The 19,335-nt window shown below is 42.6% G+C and overlaps 1 protein-coding gene across 1 annotated transcript in view; it reads right to left on the bottom strand.

The window, feature by feature from the left end:
- RHBDD1 (rhomboid domain containing 1) overlaps window positions 1-19,335 on the bottom strand; it is a 101,099-nt gene that overhangs the window by 58,058 nt on the left and 23,706 nt on the right. The window contains exons 3-4 of the mRNA XM_065880926.1: window positions 4,078-4,166; window positions 328-384 (exon numbers count right to left, since the gene is read on the bottom strand). Of these exons, the coding sequence (XP_065736998.1) occupies window positions 328-384; window positions 4,078-4,166 (146 nt within the window). The remainder of the gene's footprint in view (window positions 1-327; window positions 385-4,077; window positions 4,167-19,335) is intronic.

The raw sequence follows: 19,335 nt of genomic DNA, 5'->3' as shown, positions 1-19,335 counted from the left end.
ACTTAGCCAGCAGAATGGTCTCTTAGGCTGAGAATCAAGGGATCTGGGTCTACTATGACTCTAACCACGTCTGAGAGACCTCAAACCAATCATACAGTATTTTCACACCAGAGTTCCCTCCTTCCCTAGCCTTCCCTAACAACGCGCCCACATGTGCTCCCCGGGTGACCCCTCCATCTAGCTTCCGTGCATGTTAGAGGCACAAGTATATAATGTGTGAAGTACTCTCCAAAGGCATAAAGTATTATTTTAAAGTAGCTCTACAGTAGCAAACACTATCATTTGAAAATATAAGTTTAAATATATTAAACGAAACACAGTACTTACCTAAACTATTAAAGTAGTACTGCTGTCCTGGGTAATCAATGTTGGAGGGAAAAACGCCTAAATATGAAGGAAACAAACATTTTAATTGCAGGGGTAGGCTTCTCCCGCCACCTCTGCCAGCTTTACTGAGGTGGGACTGACAAATAAAAATTGTACATGTTTAAGTTGGGCAACATGATTTTTTTAAAGGTGTACAATGTGATGATTTAATATACATATATGTTATGAAATGATTTCCAGAATCAAGTTCATTAACTCAAGTTCATCACTTTATATACTTACCATTGTGTGGGTATATATGTAAGAACACGTAAGATCTATTATCTTAGTAAATTTCAAGTATGTAATACAGTATTATTAACAATAGTCACCATGCTGTATATTACATCCCCAGAACTTACTCATCTTACAACTTAAAGTTTGTACCCTTTTATCAACATCTCTGCATTTACCACCCCACGCCAATCCCTGGAAACCACTGTTCTACTCTCTGGTTCTATGAGTTTAACTTTTTTAGATTTCACAAATAAGTGAGATCATACAGTATTTATCTTTCTCTGGCTTATTTCACTTAGCATAATGTCCTTCAGGTTCACCCATTTTGTCAAAAATAACAGAATTTCTTTCTTTTTTATGGCTGATAATATTCCATTATATACATATAAATACCACATTTTCTTTTTCTTTTTTTTTTTTTGGAAGATGTTGGGGGTAGGAGTTAATTAATTAATTTTTGCTGTGTTGGGTCTTTGTTTCTGTGCGAGGGCTTTCTCTAGTTGTGGCAAGAGGGGGCCACTCTCCATTGCGGTGCGCGGGCCTCTCACTTTCGCGGCCTCTCTTGTTGTGGAGCACAGGCTCCAGACGCACAGGCTCAGTAGTTGTGGTGCATGGGCCTAGCTGCTCCGCAGCATGTGGGATCCTCCCAGACCAGGGCTCGAACCCATGTCCCCTGCATTAGCAGGCAGATTCTCAACCACTGTGCCACCAGGGAAGCCCAATACCACATTTTCTTCATCCATTAGGTTGTTTCCCTATCTTGGCTATTGTGAATAATGCTGTAATGAATATGGGGGTGCAGATATCTCTTCGAGATACTGATTTCATTTTCTTTGGATATACACACAGAAGTGGGATTGCTGGACCATATGGTAGTTCTTTTTATTTCTTGAGGAACTTCCATGCTGTTTTCCATAGTGGCTGCACCAATTTACATTCCCACCAACATCCTCACCAATACTTGTTATCTCTTGCCTTTTTGATAATAGCTATCTTAACATTTCCTGATTGCCATCTATATTATAAAGCTATAGTAAACAAAACAGTATGGTAGTAGCATAAAAACAGACACATCTGATAGAACACAACAGCCATAAGGCTGTAACTACTAACCTTTCCAACAATTAAGAGATTCTTTGTAACAAAGCTCAAAGCCATTATAAATGATTTCTAAACAATTGTTAAAATAAGCTCTCTTTTGTTTGGGGTTAGCCCTACAGGGAACAGAATGTGGTGGGGACAATGAAACCCTAACTTATACTCTCTGAAGTTCCTTAAGGTTCCTAACGACATAAGATGGACTTTGCCTTCCAAGGGACCAAGCTTGGTCTTTGAGAGCTCTGACAAGTAGAGATGCCCTCGCTATTGAGAGAAGCTGCCCCACAACAAAGATGCTAGGTGAGCCACGTTCTTACCCCTCCTAAGGGACTTTCCCATTTCTTATCCCTAAGAAAGCAGTAGGACAGATGACTCAGTACTGCTGAAGGAAAGGAGAGAGGGAGGAGTGACAGGGGACACCTTCAGTGTGATGCTCCTCTCCCAGGAGTTATCAGACAGCAGCCTTCATGTACTTGATTATTTTCCACAGGGCTCCCATGTCACCTCAATTCTCAGATCACTCTAGATCTTTCTCCGACTTCACCGGAAAAAACGGCGGACAGATTGCAGGCCATTTGTAAATAGCACTGAATGTTTCAACTTTTAGCATTTAATTTTCTACTGTATTACACTGAAAATAGAATGATATAAAAGTAAGTCTCCTTAGAAAATAGACAAGGTTTTAAGAAGGAAACTAAGAGTTTAAATGTTATAATTGTGGGGGAAAATCCTCTTTAAAACCAAAATACTTGCCTAAATTTCATAATACGTCTGTAGAAAGCTTTACTAACCACTTAATCCTCAGACACACAAAGAAAAAGGAAACAAAACATTAGACTCCCGAGAATCATTTCTTTTCCCTTGCCAGCACTGAGAGCATCTGGGCAAAAAAGCTCATTACTAGATTTCCATAATTAAGTTGTATCAAAAATATAATAAAACTGGACATTTTCAATAAAGGAAGCTCCTGCTGCCTCTTCCAAGCACACACACTAGAAACACAGTAATAGGCAAACATAGGAAAACAAAAATCTGCGTAGATGCAACACAATCTGTAAAAATCACCAGAAAGTGAGTACAACCAGCTAATAAAAGCAACAGCACAGTGCTTGGAAAGCTTTCTAATATCATGAATATCATATGGTTCTCAAGAATACCAGTCACTGGCACAAACTGTGAAAATAAATTATTTATGGCTCAAGAAAAGGTAAAATAGTCTCAGAAGATTTCCCATGAATAAAAGATGAAATACTGGGGACTTCCCTGGTGGCACAGTGGTTAAGAATCCGCCTGCAATGCAGGGGACATGGGTTCGAGCCCTGGTCCGGGAAGATCCCACATGTTGCGAAGCAACTAAGCCTATTCACCACAACTACTGAGCCTGTGCTCTAGAGCCCGCGAGCCACAACGACTGAGCCTCCATGCCACAACTACTGAAGCCCACGTGCCACAACTACTGAACCTGCACTCTATAGAGTCCACGTGCCACAACTGCCGAGCCCGCGCGCCTAGAGCCTGTGCTCCAAAACAAGAGAAGCCACCGCAATGAGAAGCCCACGCACCACAACGAAGAGTAGCCCCTGCTCTCTGCAACTAGAGTAAGCCTGTGTGCAGCAACAAAGAGCCAACATAGCAAAAAATAAATAAATTTATTTATTTTAAAAAAAAAGATGAAATATTGGAACTCATATGGTCTATAGAACAAGTGTTTGCAAAATATCAATAGTTTCCTTCTAAGTCAAGACCAGTATAGCATTTTCAATTAAGAGATCCAAAAAATTCATAGGTTTCTAAATAAAGTATTTTCATTGAGCATCAATTAGATGAAAAAAAAATTTTAATTAAAAAGCAGAAGCCACACTTCAAGCAATAACAGACTTGGTTTGGCCATGCATGAATATATGTCTCACCCGCCAAGGACCTAGTGGTCATTCTGAATTCTTTAAAATACTGGCCTTGCACTTCAGTACAGATTTGTCTTTCTTTTTTTAACTTTTCCTTGTACTTTGAATTCATGGAATATTACAGAAGAAAGCATATTTTAAACCCGCTTTAAGTCTCCAAATTTCAAGAAAATCATGGTTTTTGGTGAGTAGCAATAATGCTGTGGGTATAAGTGTGCAACGCTATTTGTCCCCTAAGAAAGCCTCAGGTTTAAAATTGGGGTTTGCAGCCTCTTCTTCGGAGCAGTGTGAGGACTAGCACCAGCTGGTTTATCTCTTGGTTTAAAAAGAGCCTATTAGGGAGCTCCTAAGCTGAACCACAGGGAACTGTTCCCGTTAAATGAAGATTCCCGTTAAAATGAAGATGCTTCTGCTCCCGTTAAAATGAAGATGAACTTCCAACCTGTCAGGCCAGAAGTGCTCTGTTCTGTACCTGAGCACGTTTCCATGATCTTCTTCAGAGGTCCGCAGGTGTACATTAGTCCAACAAGGATCCCGGCCAGATGCCCGGCGAAGGAAGTCCTAGGGGAGAAGGAAAGCCTCCGTGAGTGTTTGCTCTGATGCGGACTAGCAGCCGTCTTATCAGCCCAGGGCGCGTCGATTAGTCACAGTCTGCAGGCTCTCTTCCACATCACGTGTTTCACGCAGAGCAGCATTTAACTTAGTCCCAAGAACAACATTTCCTATCTTACCAAAAAAAAGTACAACGAATAACAACGACATGTTTAAAAGGCAATATCCCTCCTTGACCGAGAAAAGTGGGCTGGCTCCTTCAGAGTAGCAGAAGCATTTTGTTAAGACAACCCATTACACTTCTTCCAGTTTTTTCTCTGTAGCTCTTATCACAAAACATAAATGAAACGCATTTTCTCTGAATTAAATCTTGAATTAGCTAGCCACTGTGAGGGATGGGAGCTATCTGTGTTCACCACAGAGCAGACCGCTACGTTTTTACCCACCCCTGAGTAGTGAGGCGGAGAGCAAGAGAAACTCGGCAGAAGAGATGTCCACACTGGGCCCCCCAGCCCCGCTACAAATATGCATCTTTCAGTCGCTCAGCCAAGAAAACCCAAAAATGTAAACTTCAAGCTTGAAAGATGAGATAGAGCATTAAATTGGTTCCACTCTTCTTAAAATAGCATCTAAGATTGGCAATCATTTCTAAATATAAATACAAGGCAAGCCTCAGCTAAGTATATGCTGAATGGGTAAAAGAGTAAATGAAAGAAGATCACCCAATGGGGCTCTCTGCCACCCCCCAGCTCTTCCTCTCAATGCAGCCCATACCCTGCCATCAGTTACTCTCCCAGAACTGAGGTGAGGTCATGTATGTCACTGCCATGCTGTGGGGATCGCCGTCTTCTCCGTTGACAGGACGCTCTAGCCTGCAGTCAAGGCCTCCCAACGCCTGGACCTGCCCACCTCCTCCTTCCACCCTCACCTGCTAAACCCATCCCCACAGACCCCCCCCCCCCCAAGTGCTCACTGGTGACTACAAAGCTAGGAGGAACAGCGCGCCTCTCGTAAAGAATCACGTCCCAGTGGAAGAGTTGCTCTTTCCTTCTGCTGCCTGGCAACTGAAAGTTACCAAGGAGCCAGATGTGAACTCCAAGGGAACAGTGACTTCTGTGGTTTTCACATATGTATGTCATACACCTAGGACTGTGCCTGGCACAGGACAGACACTCAAATATGTGTTGAATGCATGATTCCAGTGACCCAGGATGGTTTAACCAAAAGCACCAGGAGGCAAGTTAAAACCTCTGCATCTTCAATCTCAGAGCACTGGCTGTGCCATGGCAGTGACCGAACTGTGGTGCTGACGTTGTCACCCACGCAAAACCTAGAATCAAATCCAATACACCTTGTGACCACGGCCACAGAGGACAGGGAAAAGAGGCCCTAAATGCCACAAGCAAGGCAGCCACAAGTGACTGTCATTAGCTCAGAGCCAGGGAAAGACTTGCTGGTTCTCAGGAAAGAAACAGGCAAGGGAACACGTCAGAGAAAAAGACTAAAGGAAGCTTTCTGTAGACAGGACGGCACTGCCTCTTGTTCCCAGCAGCCAAGTCGATCACACTATTGCCCAAACAAGGTCCTGCGTACGTCTACACACACCGAAAGTCATGCCATCTGTGCGTGCGTGCACATACACACACACACATACACACACACACACACACACACACACACACACACACAATTATCCCTCAGGACAGCTATTATTTTCATCAAATATATCTACCTCACAGTATGTTTAACCTGATAATAAAAACATGGATCAGATACTCAGTTTTCCCATTTTCAGGGAAGAATAGTATCAACTGTGCTTTCCTTTAGCTTTTCCAAAAAAACCCAAAATTGTTCTTATTTTATTCTATTTTTAGGCTAAATACACTCTCCAACTAGTTCTAGGAATGGCAAAGAAAGTGGTAGTTTGAGGGAAACAAAGAAGAGGCCAGAATCAGTTTTTTAAAAACAGTAACCTCAATTTAACTGAAAAGAATAAAATACATCAATATTTTTGAAACTTATTAAGCCAATCTTTATGGTGCATCATATAGATATAAAATGACAAGGAAGAAAAGTTTCAATTTTAAATCCCAACCTATTAAACAATCAACCTTGAATCTCATTTACAAGTTAGAGTCTAATATAGTTAAATGAATTTTTTCTCTCTCTAAATGGGTTTGTAGAAGTCTGAGTTATAACCTAATTGCAAATAACTAGGAAAGGGAGGCTGGCAGACCAGAGACCACACAGCATTATCTGCCAACATTCAGCATTTTCCACAAAAGTCGCAACTCGACACTCTTGCTGTCCTTATCGTTTTCTTCAAGCTCTATACTAGTGTGCTTCTTTTAAAATAAAAAACAAGAAGAGGTAATGAGCTTATTCAGTCAAAACTGAGAACCTCTCAACATTACACACAGAAAGGGGAGGATACCGTCAATGAAAAAGGAATCATATGCTCGTTTCAAGACGTACGTTAACTTGCTCCATGCCGTAGGTAACCATGTGACCAACTACCTCTCTTGGCCCTCTAAGAGATACCCATGTCCTGAGAGAGGAAACAGACCTGCAGACAGGAAATGGAGCTGGGAACCACCTTCTCCCCAGCAGGATGGGGCACCCCAGTCCTAGGTAGGGTGCTTTATCTCCACCCCCAGGGGGTGCTGTGAGGCCACAAGGAGGCCCTGGGCTTCGGGGGAAGACGACACATCTGGGTGCTGATCAGTGGCTGGGAACTACCTTCAAATGTAACAGCTTTAGAAACAGACTGTGTTATGATCATAATTATACATGCTAAACACGTTTCAACATTTGTGGTGTCTGAGCATGCCCGCGGCTCCACAGAAGCCCTCCTGGAAGGCATGCACTCCCCTCTGTTCTTAGTTATACCTTCAGGCTGACACCCCAAGGGGCAGGCTGGGAAAACCCTGCTCTTAGGAACAGCTTATTCTTGACCTAAGCAGGTCTTAGGCTGGGACTGAGGATTTGGTGATGACCTGCCTCCTCACATCCTAATTTAAGGTAAGTCCTCAGGAACAGAACCACCATATTCAATGCTGCATCCATGATCACACCTGGTACAGTAAATGGCCTGACACTAACACTCAGTAAACAACTACTGAATGAGTGGAGAAGTGGAATTAAAATAACACATAAAATGCACATATCTAATGTACATTACAACTGTATTCTAAAAACACAAGTCACACCGGTCACCAGTTAATAGCTGTTTTTGTACCAAATTTCACTGGGAGAGCTAATGATTGAACACAACACCTCCTCCCCTCCCTCCCCTGTGCACACTTGGACAAGGTATTACACAAAACATGTGCTCAATTAACAGAGCAACAGCACTAAGCCTATTATTATAGCTTAAAATCGATCACTGAGAAGCTTCACTTCTTCTGATAGCTCAATAGTGCCTCTCTTGAGAAAATCATAACAGCTATAATCAAACACTGACTGTGATGGTGCGAAGAGGTCACAAGAGCCAGATACACTGTTGCTGTGTGTGGTTACTCAGGTCGTACACCACACACACTACTGTGAGAAGGCACATCATCTGTCCAGGGTCTCAACAGTTCCACAAAGTAACTGACAGATCCAGCAATCAAATTCATATCGTTCTATCTCAACGTCAGAGCAAGTTAAGTACTGATGTAATTTTATCTTAATAGGGGACAATACCATAATCCAGTAGTTCTTAAACTTGTCCAGGTTCTAAACCCCTTTAAATATCTGACAAAAGCCATGAATCCTGTCTGCAGAAAGACTACACGTACACAAAATATGTCATTTATAATTTTAGAAGTTCATAGATGGCTTGCATCCTATCCACGGACCTCTCACTAAAAATCCTTGCCTAAAAACAATTCATCACAAACAGAAGAATTTCGAACATCAGCACCAAGTCTAAGCAGTTATATACTCAATTGGAAAAACATTTTGTTTATACTCAAATCCTAACACAGAGGCAGCCATTTACTTAGATTACTTAAGTTTATGAACATGTCCAATTTCTTTATTGGCCCATTGCTCTCTAATGGTGGAACCTACATCTGGGTTCAATTTATTTCTTTCTAAAATCCAACTTTCAGTAATTCTTTCAGTTAAAGTCTGAGACTAAAAAATTCTGCTAGCCTTTGTATGTTCGAGAAGGTCCTTATTTCTGCATCCTGTTTTGTTGACAGGTGTAGTGATCTACTACTGCTGCTATGAAATGCACTGTCAATTGGCCAGTCATTCTTCTGCAGGTAATGTCTTTTCTCTCAGCCTTTGAGATTTTCCCTTTGTGGTGGATTTACTATCATTATAGAACAATCATTCCAGGTGTAGATTTGTTTAATTTACCCTCCTTGAGATTTGCTGTGTTTTTTCAATCAGAGGTCTCATGTCTTTCTGGAATTCTGAAAAATCTTCAGTCATTGTTTTTTGTCCTATGGACCTCTAGATATACAGCACTTGTGTATTTCCTGACTCAGAGTGGGAGCTCATGTTTATAGACAAAACTATAAAAAAAAAAAGAAAAAAAGATGAAAAGCAAATATCAAATCAATATTGCTACATATTACTTATAAGGGACAGTGACGGTGGAAAGATAATTTGGGAGCAAAAGTAAGATTAAGATACTCTTGTGGATTACAGGTCAGTTATATCTCAATAAAGCTGAAAAAAAAGATATTATTGTGGACTTTAGTTACACAAACTATATGCGGATATTATTAACACCAGCACACAGTGTTCTTTCCTATGATGCCAGCATTGGCCGATCCTCACTCCTTAAACAGGCTACTTGTAAGGCTGAGCTACCTTACGTGCTTATGCAAATGTTCCTGCTGTCATGTGCACTACTGAAGACTCAAAAACTAAAGCTATGATTGAAATCTGGGATAAGCTATACAGGTCCTCTGTTAAATGGCAGCTTCTTCCCACAGTTGAAGAGGCTGCCCTCTCAGGCACAGCTCAGAAAGCAGAAAATGAATTACTCTATGACATAATCTCCCGTGTATGCAGAGCAAATGACCTCATTAAGGGCGTAACTTGATGGAGACACAGGGTTGGACAAGGTAAGATAATAAGGCAAGGTAAAAGGCAATCAGCTAGAAGTGGCCTCTTGTACTGTACGTTCCAGAATTTCCTCCTGTAAAAGCAGTTACTATTACCAGATAGGGACTGAGCTGATCAGAAGCTCTGGGGTTTGGGGATCTTAATAAAAGGTCCCAGATTGGCATTAGAGCAACAAGATGTAGCAAGAATTTTTTCAGGTTTAATGAACGCCACTACAAAAAATCTTGATCGTATTGCTTCTTCCCAAGATAAACTATTCTTAAGCCATCTGTTTCTATCCGTGATGCTGTCTTCAACCACACCAGCCTGTGTCTTTGGCAATGGCAATCTGGGAGAGACTCGGTCTGTATGTCCTCTTTGTTTCTCTTACCATACCTCCCTCATTCTGCCCCTGTCCCGCCCCACCCAGCCACCTTTGGCTTCAGAAGTAAAAACTAGTCACCTTCCAATATTACATCCTCGCAAAGGCAATGCGACCTCTACTACTCTTGCTGGTTTAATAAACATGGCTCCAACCTCAGACATAGGGTTGGGAGCTGACTGCTGACATTTACTTCAGTCCCGGACAAACATGACCTGGACAAAAACAAGCATTACAAAGGTGGAAGAAGTCTCTTTTACAAAAGAGCTTCCAATATAATAGACGATGCCCAGCAATTCCTTGGCTCTCAGGCCCATGTCTCTCAGCCGGGCAGGAAGAGAATTCCATGAGCTGGTTCAAGAAAGTAGCATTCATTCATTCATCCATCCATCCATCAAATATTCACTGACTGACTACTACATAAATAAGACAAACACAGTCACTGCCTCACAGATCTTACGATTTGCGGGGGTAACAGACACAGACAGACACACACACGATAACTGCAAATTGTGGGAAGTGTAGGAAAGTAAGTCTCCTTTCCCTAGAGTGGTCTGGGATGGCTCTGTAAGTGGCATTTAAAGTGACACCCGCAGGATTTGGAGCTGGCAGGTCACAAGGTGAGGACGGCTGCTTCTGGCAGGGAAAAGCACATATGGAAGAGCTGTGAGGCAGGGAAGAACTTGGTGATTTAAAAGCACTGAGCGGCTATCAGGTGGCTGAGCACAGTGGGTAGTGTAAGGACATGGGGTACAGCATACGATGAATTTAGAAAAACAGGTAAAAGTCAGGTCCTATAGGCCTTATGTGCCATGCAGAGGAATTTGGGTGGCTTTATAAGTACATTGGGAGGCCACTGGAGAAGCTTAAACAGGAGAATTCTTAAGAGTGATCTATCCTGTCTGCTGAGAGAACAGACTCTAGAGAGGCAAAAATGGCCAGTGTAAGCAGATCAGGAAGGAGGCCGATGTAGCTCAGGTGAGAAACGGTGGCAGCTTGGGAGAGGGTGGCAGCAGTAAGAGTGGGCAGCAGTGAATGGCCTGGGGTCTGTTTTGGTGGCGGAGATAAAAGGACTTGTTGACGGATTCAGTGTCTGGGGTGAGGGAAAGTGAGAAAGCTAGGCTTTTGACTTGTGCAAGGAGATGCACGAGGGAACCACTTACTGAGATGGGGAAGATGGGAGAAAAGGGGGAGGGTGCGGGGAGAGCCCAAGTGCTCAGTTTTGTTGTTTACTCCGAGATGCCTGCAGGACAATCAAATGGCAATATCTAGGGGAGTGTTCAGTAGGTAGCTAGATACCAAGTTGGAAACTGAGAGGAAGAATAATTCAGAATATTGCTCACATATTTCATTTTATTTGACTCCTAGACCATTTGTATACAATAGGACCATGATATTATATCTTTAAGTATATGATATATAATGCATTATACACACATAATTATATGTATAATATCTAAAAACAAGACTTAAAGGAAATACATAAAAACAGCAACAGATAATATGGGGAAAATACATCCCCCCTTTTTTGTTCCAAATTTCTTATAATAGTGTTTTAGTGATTTCATTATTTTGTTTTTTGAAATATAAAGGGAACAGTAACTGAGCAAGGCTCCCATTTGAAAAACAATATTTCTCTCATCGTTGTGGCGGATAAATCTAAACATTTTCGTTGCTGTTGGGGTAAATCGTCAAGAAAGCTTTCCCCCACGTGGCACGTGCTAGTGCTTCTAAAACGAACTCCAGATGAAAATCATGATCACTAGCTTTGTGGTATTAATAAGTTTCTTTAGGAACTGTGTTGTTATTCCAATCTCCTTCAAAGCAAAATGAGAAGTTGTGCCCAATTAAATGAAAGAAACAAGTAAGTGAAATTACATGCAAAATAAAGGGATAACCCAGTACACTTAATTGGAGGACAGATGTTAAAGAGTCAGTGTAATTCTGTACGTGAGGCCGGTGCTCTTCTCCTCACCAAACTCTTCACATAATTAGACACCTCCTAGAGTCCCCTTTCCTGTATTTTCCATATCACTGCTGAGTAGATTCCAATTGCCCAAAATCTCTCCATCTGCTCTGCACTGCCCCCAGCCCAGTCCTGCCCCACCCCAAGCTTGAGCCGTTTGCAAAAACCATGCTTCCACTCTTCTCAACTTTGTATGCACTATTCCCTTTGCCCAGCTAAGCCCTAGCAAAACAGCCTTCCTGGTCTGCCTTCCCTCAGGACAAGGCAGGGGTTGCTTCTGGGCTCCTGCAGTACAGTCTGAGTTCCTCTAGCATTTAAGGACCTTCCCTGTCTGCTGACTTTTCTGCCGTTGCCCTGCTGCTTAAGCTACTGGCTACCAACCCTATCACACCCAATGCCCCCTTAAACCCAAATATTCTTTAATGCTCTTTCTATTTTCTTGTAATGGAATGTATAAATAACTTACCTACACACATACTTTTAAAAACACAGACACAACAAACACGTGCAATCTCAACTCAGCACAACGCCCCACTTGTAAAAATTAAGAAAGAAAATTTTAATTCACATAGTAAAATACTATGAATTATAAACGTTGAGGCAGAACACCACCAGAAGACATATAAAGTCATCCTTTGCTTGCCCCTCTATGTACGGAATCTGCACGAAGGTGAGGTTAAAAAATGCAGGGAGGTACAGATGGGCTTTCTGTGACTCAAACACCACAGGCAGGGTTCCGCCGGTCACGTGATCTTACGTGAGGGTAACTAACTTTTGACTCCAAATAAAGCAAAGTATAATACAATTTTCCCTTCAGTTACATTTACAATTCAATTTACAATTTTCCTGGAAAAGTCACTGTATATTAAATCTATGCCAAAGAAAAAAAGTCTTTGCGTTTATATGAAAAACACAATCAGGTTTTAGGCTGGGATAATCACCAACAGGTTTTTTACCTACAGAAAAGTCCTTTCAACAGACTGGGGTGTGGGGTGTGCCGGACATTGCTGTTGAAGGGTCGGTCCTGCGCGCTGCAGGGCAGCCAGCACCTCTGGTCCTCACGCGCCAAATGCCAGTAGCACCTCCACTAATCATCATGACACCTATACACAGCCCTGTAAATGTCCAAGATCCTTCCTGGGGACCATGTGACCTATCCCAGTGGAAAACCACTAGCTTAGCACACAGCAAATGCTTATGAAATGTTTGTGGAACTGATGACCTTTAATCATTAGGCCTCAAAAATATTTCTTTTCGAAGTACGTCTCATGTGACCACATCATGCACAAATTCCAAGGATTCCAAGTAAATTTACAACATACTGAACTGATACGCAAGAAAACTTCCCACCACAACTGACACGCACGTGGGGAGCGAGACTGTTTGGAAGAGGCCGTGATCACTTCCACGCTGCGCTGTGGCAGAATAAATGCAGCTTGGCACATGGAACCACTCTGCCATCTGCTATTACTACAGACGAAAATATTTCTGGATACCACATGAATGATTATGTGCACATCACCTGCAGAAAGTAAATGTAAAATGAAAGAGAAGTTGGATTGTTTATAGCCTGATTTTAACATATGCTACTGTTATGACACAAATCGGCCTTTTGGAGGTATTTTCAGAAGCCGTGTCATAACTGGAAATCCTATGGCCTTATGGTAGCTGGGCTCTTTGAGGTTGCAGGAAGAGACTGGCTTAGGTGACCCTGATTAATGCGAGTTCATCATGGGGTACACAAGGAAGAGAGGACGGCAAGGAACAGTCTCGACTGTGAACTGTGGCGGTAACTACGACACTGTGCTTGTACATCAGGACACAAATGGACAGGGAGCCCTTGCCAGGTGGTGATCTTAATCCACTGGCTCTCAATCCTGGCTACAAAACAGAATCTCTTAAAGAGATTCTCAAAGTTACAGTCCCCTGGACTCCACTCCCAGAAATTCTGCAGAATTGCTCTCGAGTGGGACCCTGACACTGTTGTGTTTGTTGGGTTACTTTTTGATTATGTTGTTTTTAATTTAATTTTAATTTTGATTATGTTGTTTTAATAACAACAATTTATGTTGTTTTTAATGTGTTGAGGTTGAGGACCATTGATCTTAAGCCAAAATTCAAATTCTAACGAGATTTCGGCTGGCATAATAGGCCAATAAGAAAAACATTTTGAGTATTGGCAAGACTCTTCACCCTACAAAGTACCCCACAGAAGTGACATCTGTTTCCCTCCTTGGGAAGTTGGTCTTAATATATTCCGAAATGCTGCAAGAGAAGTAGGTATAGCTTTGAAAATATATGCAAGGAAACATATGAACTTACTTCAAAAGATTTACAAGTTCTTTGTTCTTATAAAAACATGATAATGAAAAAAGCCGGAGCAATAGGTTCTTTGAAGTGAGACAAAATTACTAAGGGAGCTGAAGAGCACAAACCATGCTTAATAAGAATGAAACTGAATTGGGAGGAAAATTAGCTATAACGTACTTATAAGGGAAGAAACGTCAGTGTTGAACCTGAAAACGATAATTTTCAAATTACGCCTGGGGCCACGCACGAGGGGACTGCAAAATGAAATCTTGGCTTCTCACTTTGAAAATGCACTGGAGTTTGACATGAATGTACACATTTGACCTTTGCATTCTGCCGGTTGGTTACACCACAGGACAGCCCGGGTCAGGGACATCTGAGTCTGAAAGCACTGGAAACCTTCACCAGGTCTCTCGGAGTCTTTCTGGTCCAACATCTCACAGCGTTTCTACAACTTCAATGAACTATATACCAGAAACAAGACTTTGGGGGACCTTGAAGATGGCGGAAGAGTAAGACGCGGAGACCGCCTTCCTCCCCACGGATACACCAGAAATACATCCACACGTGGAACAACTCCTACAGAACTCCTACTGAAGGCTGGCAGAAGACCTCAGACCTCCCAAAAGGCAAGAAACTCCCCACGTAACTGGGTAGGGCAAAAGAAAAAACAGAGACAAAAGAATAAGGACGGCACCTGCACCAGTGGGAGGGAGCTGTGAAGGAGGAAAAGTTTCCACACACTAGGAAGCCCCTCCGCGGGCGGAGACTGCGGGAGGCAGAGGGGGGAGTTTCGGGACCGCGGAGTAGTGCACAGCGACGGGTGCGGAGGGCAAAGCGGGGAGATTCCTGCACAGACGATCGGTGCCGACCAGCACTCACCAACCCGAGTGGCTTGTCTGCTCACCCGCCGGGGCGGGCGGGGCTGCGAGCTGAGGCTCGGGTTTCGGTTTTGGACGGAGCGCGGGGAGAGGACTGGGGTTGGCGGCTTGAGCATAGCCTGGAGGGGTTGGTGCACCACGACTAGCCGGGAGGGAGTTCGGGGAAAAGCCTGCACCGGCCGAAGAGGCAAGAGACTTTTTCTTCCCTCTTTGTTTCCTGGTGCGCGAGGAGAGGGGTTTAAGAGCGCTGCTTAAAGGAACTCCAGAGACGGGCGCGAGCCGCGGCTAAAAGCGCGAACCCCAGAGACGGGCGCGAGCCGCGGCTGAGGGCGCGAGCCCCCGAGACGGGCGCGAGCCGCGGCTGAAAGCGCAAACCCCAGAGACGGGCGCGAGCCGCGGCTAAAACCGCGGAGCCCAGAGACGGGCGGGAGACGCTAAGGCTGCTGCTGCCGCCACCAAGGGGCCTGTGTGCGAGCACAGGTCACTCTCCACACCCCTCTTCCGCGGAGCCTGTGTAGCCCGCCACTGCCAGGTTCCCGGGATCCAGGGACAACTTCCCCGGGACAGCGCACAGCGGGCCTCAGGCTGGTGCAACGTCACGCCGGCCTCTGCCGCAACGTCACGCTGCCTCTGCCGCCGCAGGCCGGCCCCGCACGCAGTGCCCCTCCTTCCCCCATCCCCCAACCCCCGGCCTGAGTGAGCCGGAGGCCCCGAATCAGCGGCTCCTTTAACCCCGTCCTGTCTGAGCGAAAAAACAGACGCCCTCCAGCGACCTACACGCAGAGGCAGGGCCAAATCCAAAGCTGAGCTCCTGTGAGCTGTGAGAACAAAGAAGAGAAAGGGAAATCTCTCCCAGCAGCCACAGAAGCAGCGGATTAAAGCTCCACAATCAACTTGATATACCCTGCATCTGTGGAATACCTGAATAGACAAGGAATGATCCCAAATTGAAGAGGTGGAATTTAGGAGCGAAATCTATGATTTTTTTCCCTTTTCCTCTTTTTGTGAATGTGTACGTGTATGCTTCTGTGTGAGATCCTGTCTGTATACTCTTGCTTCCACCATTTGTCCTAGGGCTCTATCCGTCCATGACTTTTTTTAAAAAATTCTTTTTCTTAATAATTAAGTTTAATTGTAATAACTTTATTATACTTTACCTTCGTTCTTTCTTTCTTTCCTTCCTTCCTTCCCTCCTTTAGACAACGAATCACCCCAAATTGAGGAGGTGGTCTCAGGGAGCAGGATTTATGATCTTTCCCCCTTTACCTCTTTTTGTGAAGGTGTATGTGTATGCTTCTGTGTAAGATTTTCTCTGTATAGCTTTGCTTCCAACATTTGTCCTAAGGTTCTATCCGTCCCTTTTTTTTTTTTTTCTAAATATTTTTTAATTCAATAACTATATTATACTTTATTTTATTTTTACTGTATCATCTTTCTTTCTGTCTTTTTTCCTTCTTTCCCTCCTTCCTTCCTTCCTCCCTCCCTCCCTCCCTCCTTTCTTTCCTTCTTTGCTTCTTTCTTTCTTCCTTCCTTTCCTCCTTTCCTTCTTTCTTTACTCATACTTCTACTAATTCTCCCTACTTTTTCTCCCTTTTATTCTGAGCTGTGTGGATGAAAGGCTCTTGGTGCTCCAGCCAGGAGTCAGGGCTCTGCCTCTGAGGTAGGAGAGCCAACTTCAGGACACTGGTCAACAAGAGACCTCCCAGCTCCACATAATATTAAACGGTGGAAATATCCCAGAGACCTCCATCTTAACACCAGCACCCAGCTTCACTCAACGACCAGCAAGCCACAGTGCTGGACAACCTATGCCAAACAACTAGCAAAACAGGAACACAACCCCACCCATTAGCAGAGAGGCTGCCTAAAATCATAATAAGGCCACAGACACCCCAAAACACACCACCAGACGTGAACCTGCCCACTAGAGAGACAAGATCCAGCCTCATCCAGCACAACACAGGCACTAGTCCCCTCCACCAGGAAGCCTACACAACCCACTGAAACAACCTTAGCCACTGGAGACAGACATCAAAAACAACGGGAACTACGAAAGTGCAGCCTGCAAAAAGGAGACCCCAAACACAGTAAGATAAGCAAAATGAGAAGACAGAAAAACACACAGCAGATGAAGGAGCAAGATAAAAACCCACCAGACCTAACAAATGAAGAGGAAATAGGCAATCTACCTGAAAAAGAATTCAGAATAATGATAGTAAGGATGATCCGAAATCTTGGAAGTAGAATGGACAAAATGCAAGAAACAGTTAACAAGGACCTACAAGAACTAAAGACGAAACAAGCAACGATGAACAATGCAATAAATGAAATTAAAATCACTCTAGATAGGATCAATAGCAGAATAACTGAGGCAGAAGAACGGATAAGTGACCTGGAAGATAAAGTAGTGGAAATAACTACTGCAGAGCAGAATAAAGAAAAAAGAATGAAAAGAACTGAGGACAGTCTCAGAGACCTCTGGGACAACATGAAACGCACCAACATTCGAATTATAGGGGTTCCAGAAGAAGAAGAAAGAAAGAAAGGGACTGAGAAAATATTTGAAGAGATTATAGTTGAAAACTTCCCTAATATGGGAAAGGAAATAGTTAATCAAGTCCAGGAAGCACAGAGGGTCCCATACAGGATAAATACAAGGAGAAACACGCCAAGACACATATTAATCAAATTGTCAAAAATTAAATACAAAGAAAGCATATTAAAAGCAGCAAGGGAAAAATAACACACAAGGGAATCCCCATAAGGTTAACAGCTGATCTCTCAGCAGAAACCCTACAAGCCAGAAGGGAGTGGCAGGACATACTGAAAGTGATGAAGGAGAACAGCCTGCAACCAAGACTACTCTACCCAGCAAGGATCTCATTCAGATTTGATGGAGAAATTAAAACCTTTACAGACAAGCAAAAGCTGAGAGAGTTCAGCACCACCAAACCAGCTTTACAACAAATGCTAAAGGAACTTCTCTAGACACGAAACACAAGAGAAGGAAATGACCTATAGTAGCGAACCCAAAACAATATATAAAATGGAAATAGGAACATACATATCGATAATTACCTTAAATGTAAATGGACTAAATGCTCCCACCAAAAGACACAGATTGGCTGAATGGATACAAAAACAAGACCCTTATATATGCTGTCTACAAGAGACCCACTTCAGAACTAGAGACACATACAGACTGAAAGTAAGGGGATGGAAAAAGATATTCCATGCAAATGGAAACCAAAAGAAAGCTGGAGTAGCAATTCTCATATCAGACAAAATAGACTTTAAAATAAGGACTATTAAAAGGGACAAAGAAGGACACTACATAATGATCAAGGGATTGATCCAAGAAGAAGATATAACAATTGTAAATATTTATGCACCCAACATAGGAGCACCTCAATACATAAGGCAAATACTAACAACCATAAAAGGGGAGATCAACAGTAACACATTCATAGTAGGGGACTTTAACACCCCACTTTCACCCATGGACAGATCATCCAAAATGAAAATAAATAAGGAAACACAAGCTTTAAATGATACATTAAACAAGATGGACTTAATTGATATTTATAGGACACTCCATCCAAAAACAACAGAATACACATTTTTCTCAAGTGCTCATGGAACATTCTCCAGGATAGATCATATCTTGGGTCACAAATCAAGCCTTGGTAAATTTAAGAAAACTGAAATTGTATCAAGTATCTTTTCCGACCACAACGCCATGAGACTAGATATCAATTACAGGAAAAGATCTTTAAAAAATACAAACACATGGAGGCTAAACAATACACTACTTAATAATGAAGTGATCACTGAAGAAATCAAAGAGGAAATAAAAAAATACCTAGAAACAAATGACAATGGAGACACAACGACCCAAAACCTATGGGATGCAGCAAAAGCAATTCTAAGGGGGAAGTTTATAGCAATACAAGCCCACCTTAAGAAGCAGGAAACATCTCAAATAAACAACCTAACCTTGCACCTCAAGCAATTAGAGAAAGAAGAACAAAAAAACCCCAAAGCTAGCAGAAGGAAAGAAATCATAAAAATCAGATCAGAAATAAATGAAAAAGAAATGAAGGAAACAATAGCAAAGATCAATAAAACTAAAAGCTGGTTCTTTGAGAAGATAAACAAAATAGATAAACCACTAGCCAGACTCATCAAGAAAAAAAGGGAGAAGACTCAAATCAATAGAATTAGAAATGAAAAAGGAGAAGTAACAACTGACACTGCAGAAATAAAAAAAATCATGAGAGATTACTACAAGCAACTCTATGCCAATAAAATGGACAATCTGGAAGAAATGGACAAATTCTTAGAAATGCACAACCTGCCAAGACTGAATCAGGAAGAAATAGAAAATATGAACAGACCAATCACAAGCACTGAAATTGAAACTGTGATTAAAAACCTTCCAACAAACAAAAGCCCAGGACCAGATGGCTTCACAGGTGAATTCTATCAAACGTTTAGAGAAGAGCTAACACCTATCCTTCTCAAACTCTTCCAAAATATAGCAGAGGGAGGAACACTCCCAAATTCCTTCTACGAAGCCACCATCACCTTGAT

The sequence above is a fragment of the Phocoena phocoena genome, chromosome 7, assembly GCF_963924675.1.
Source record: "Phocoena phocoena chromosome 7, mPhoPho1.1, whole genome shotgun sequence".
Classification (NCBI taxonomy): Eukaryota; Metazoa; Chordata; class Mammalia; order Artiodactyla; family Phocoenidae; genus Phocoena; species Phocoena phocoena.
The sequence above is the reverse complement of the archived record's forward strand: the minus strand, read 5'-3'. Positions and strand labels throughout refer to the sequence as shown.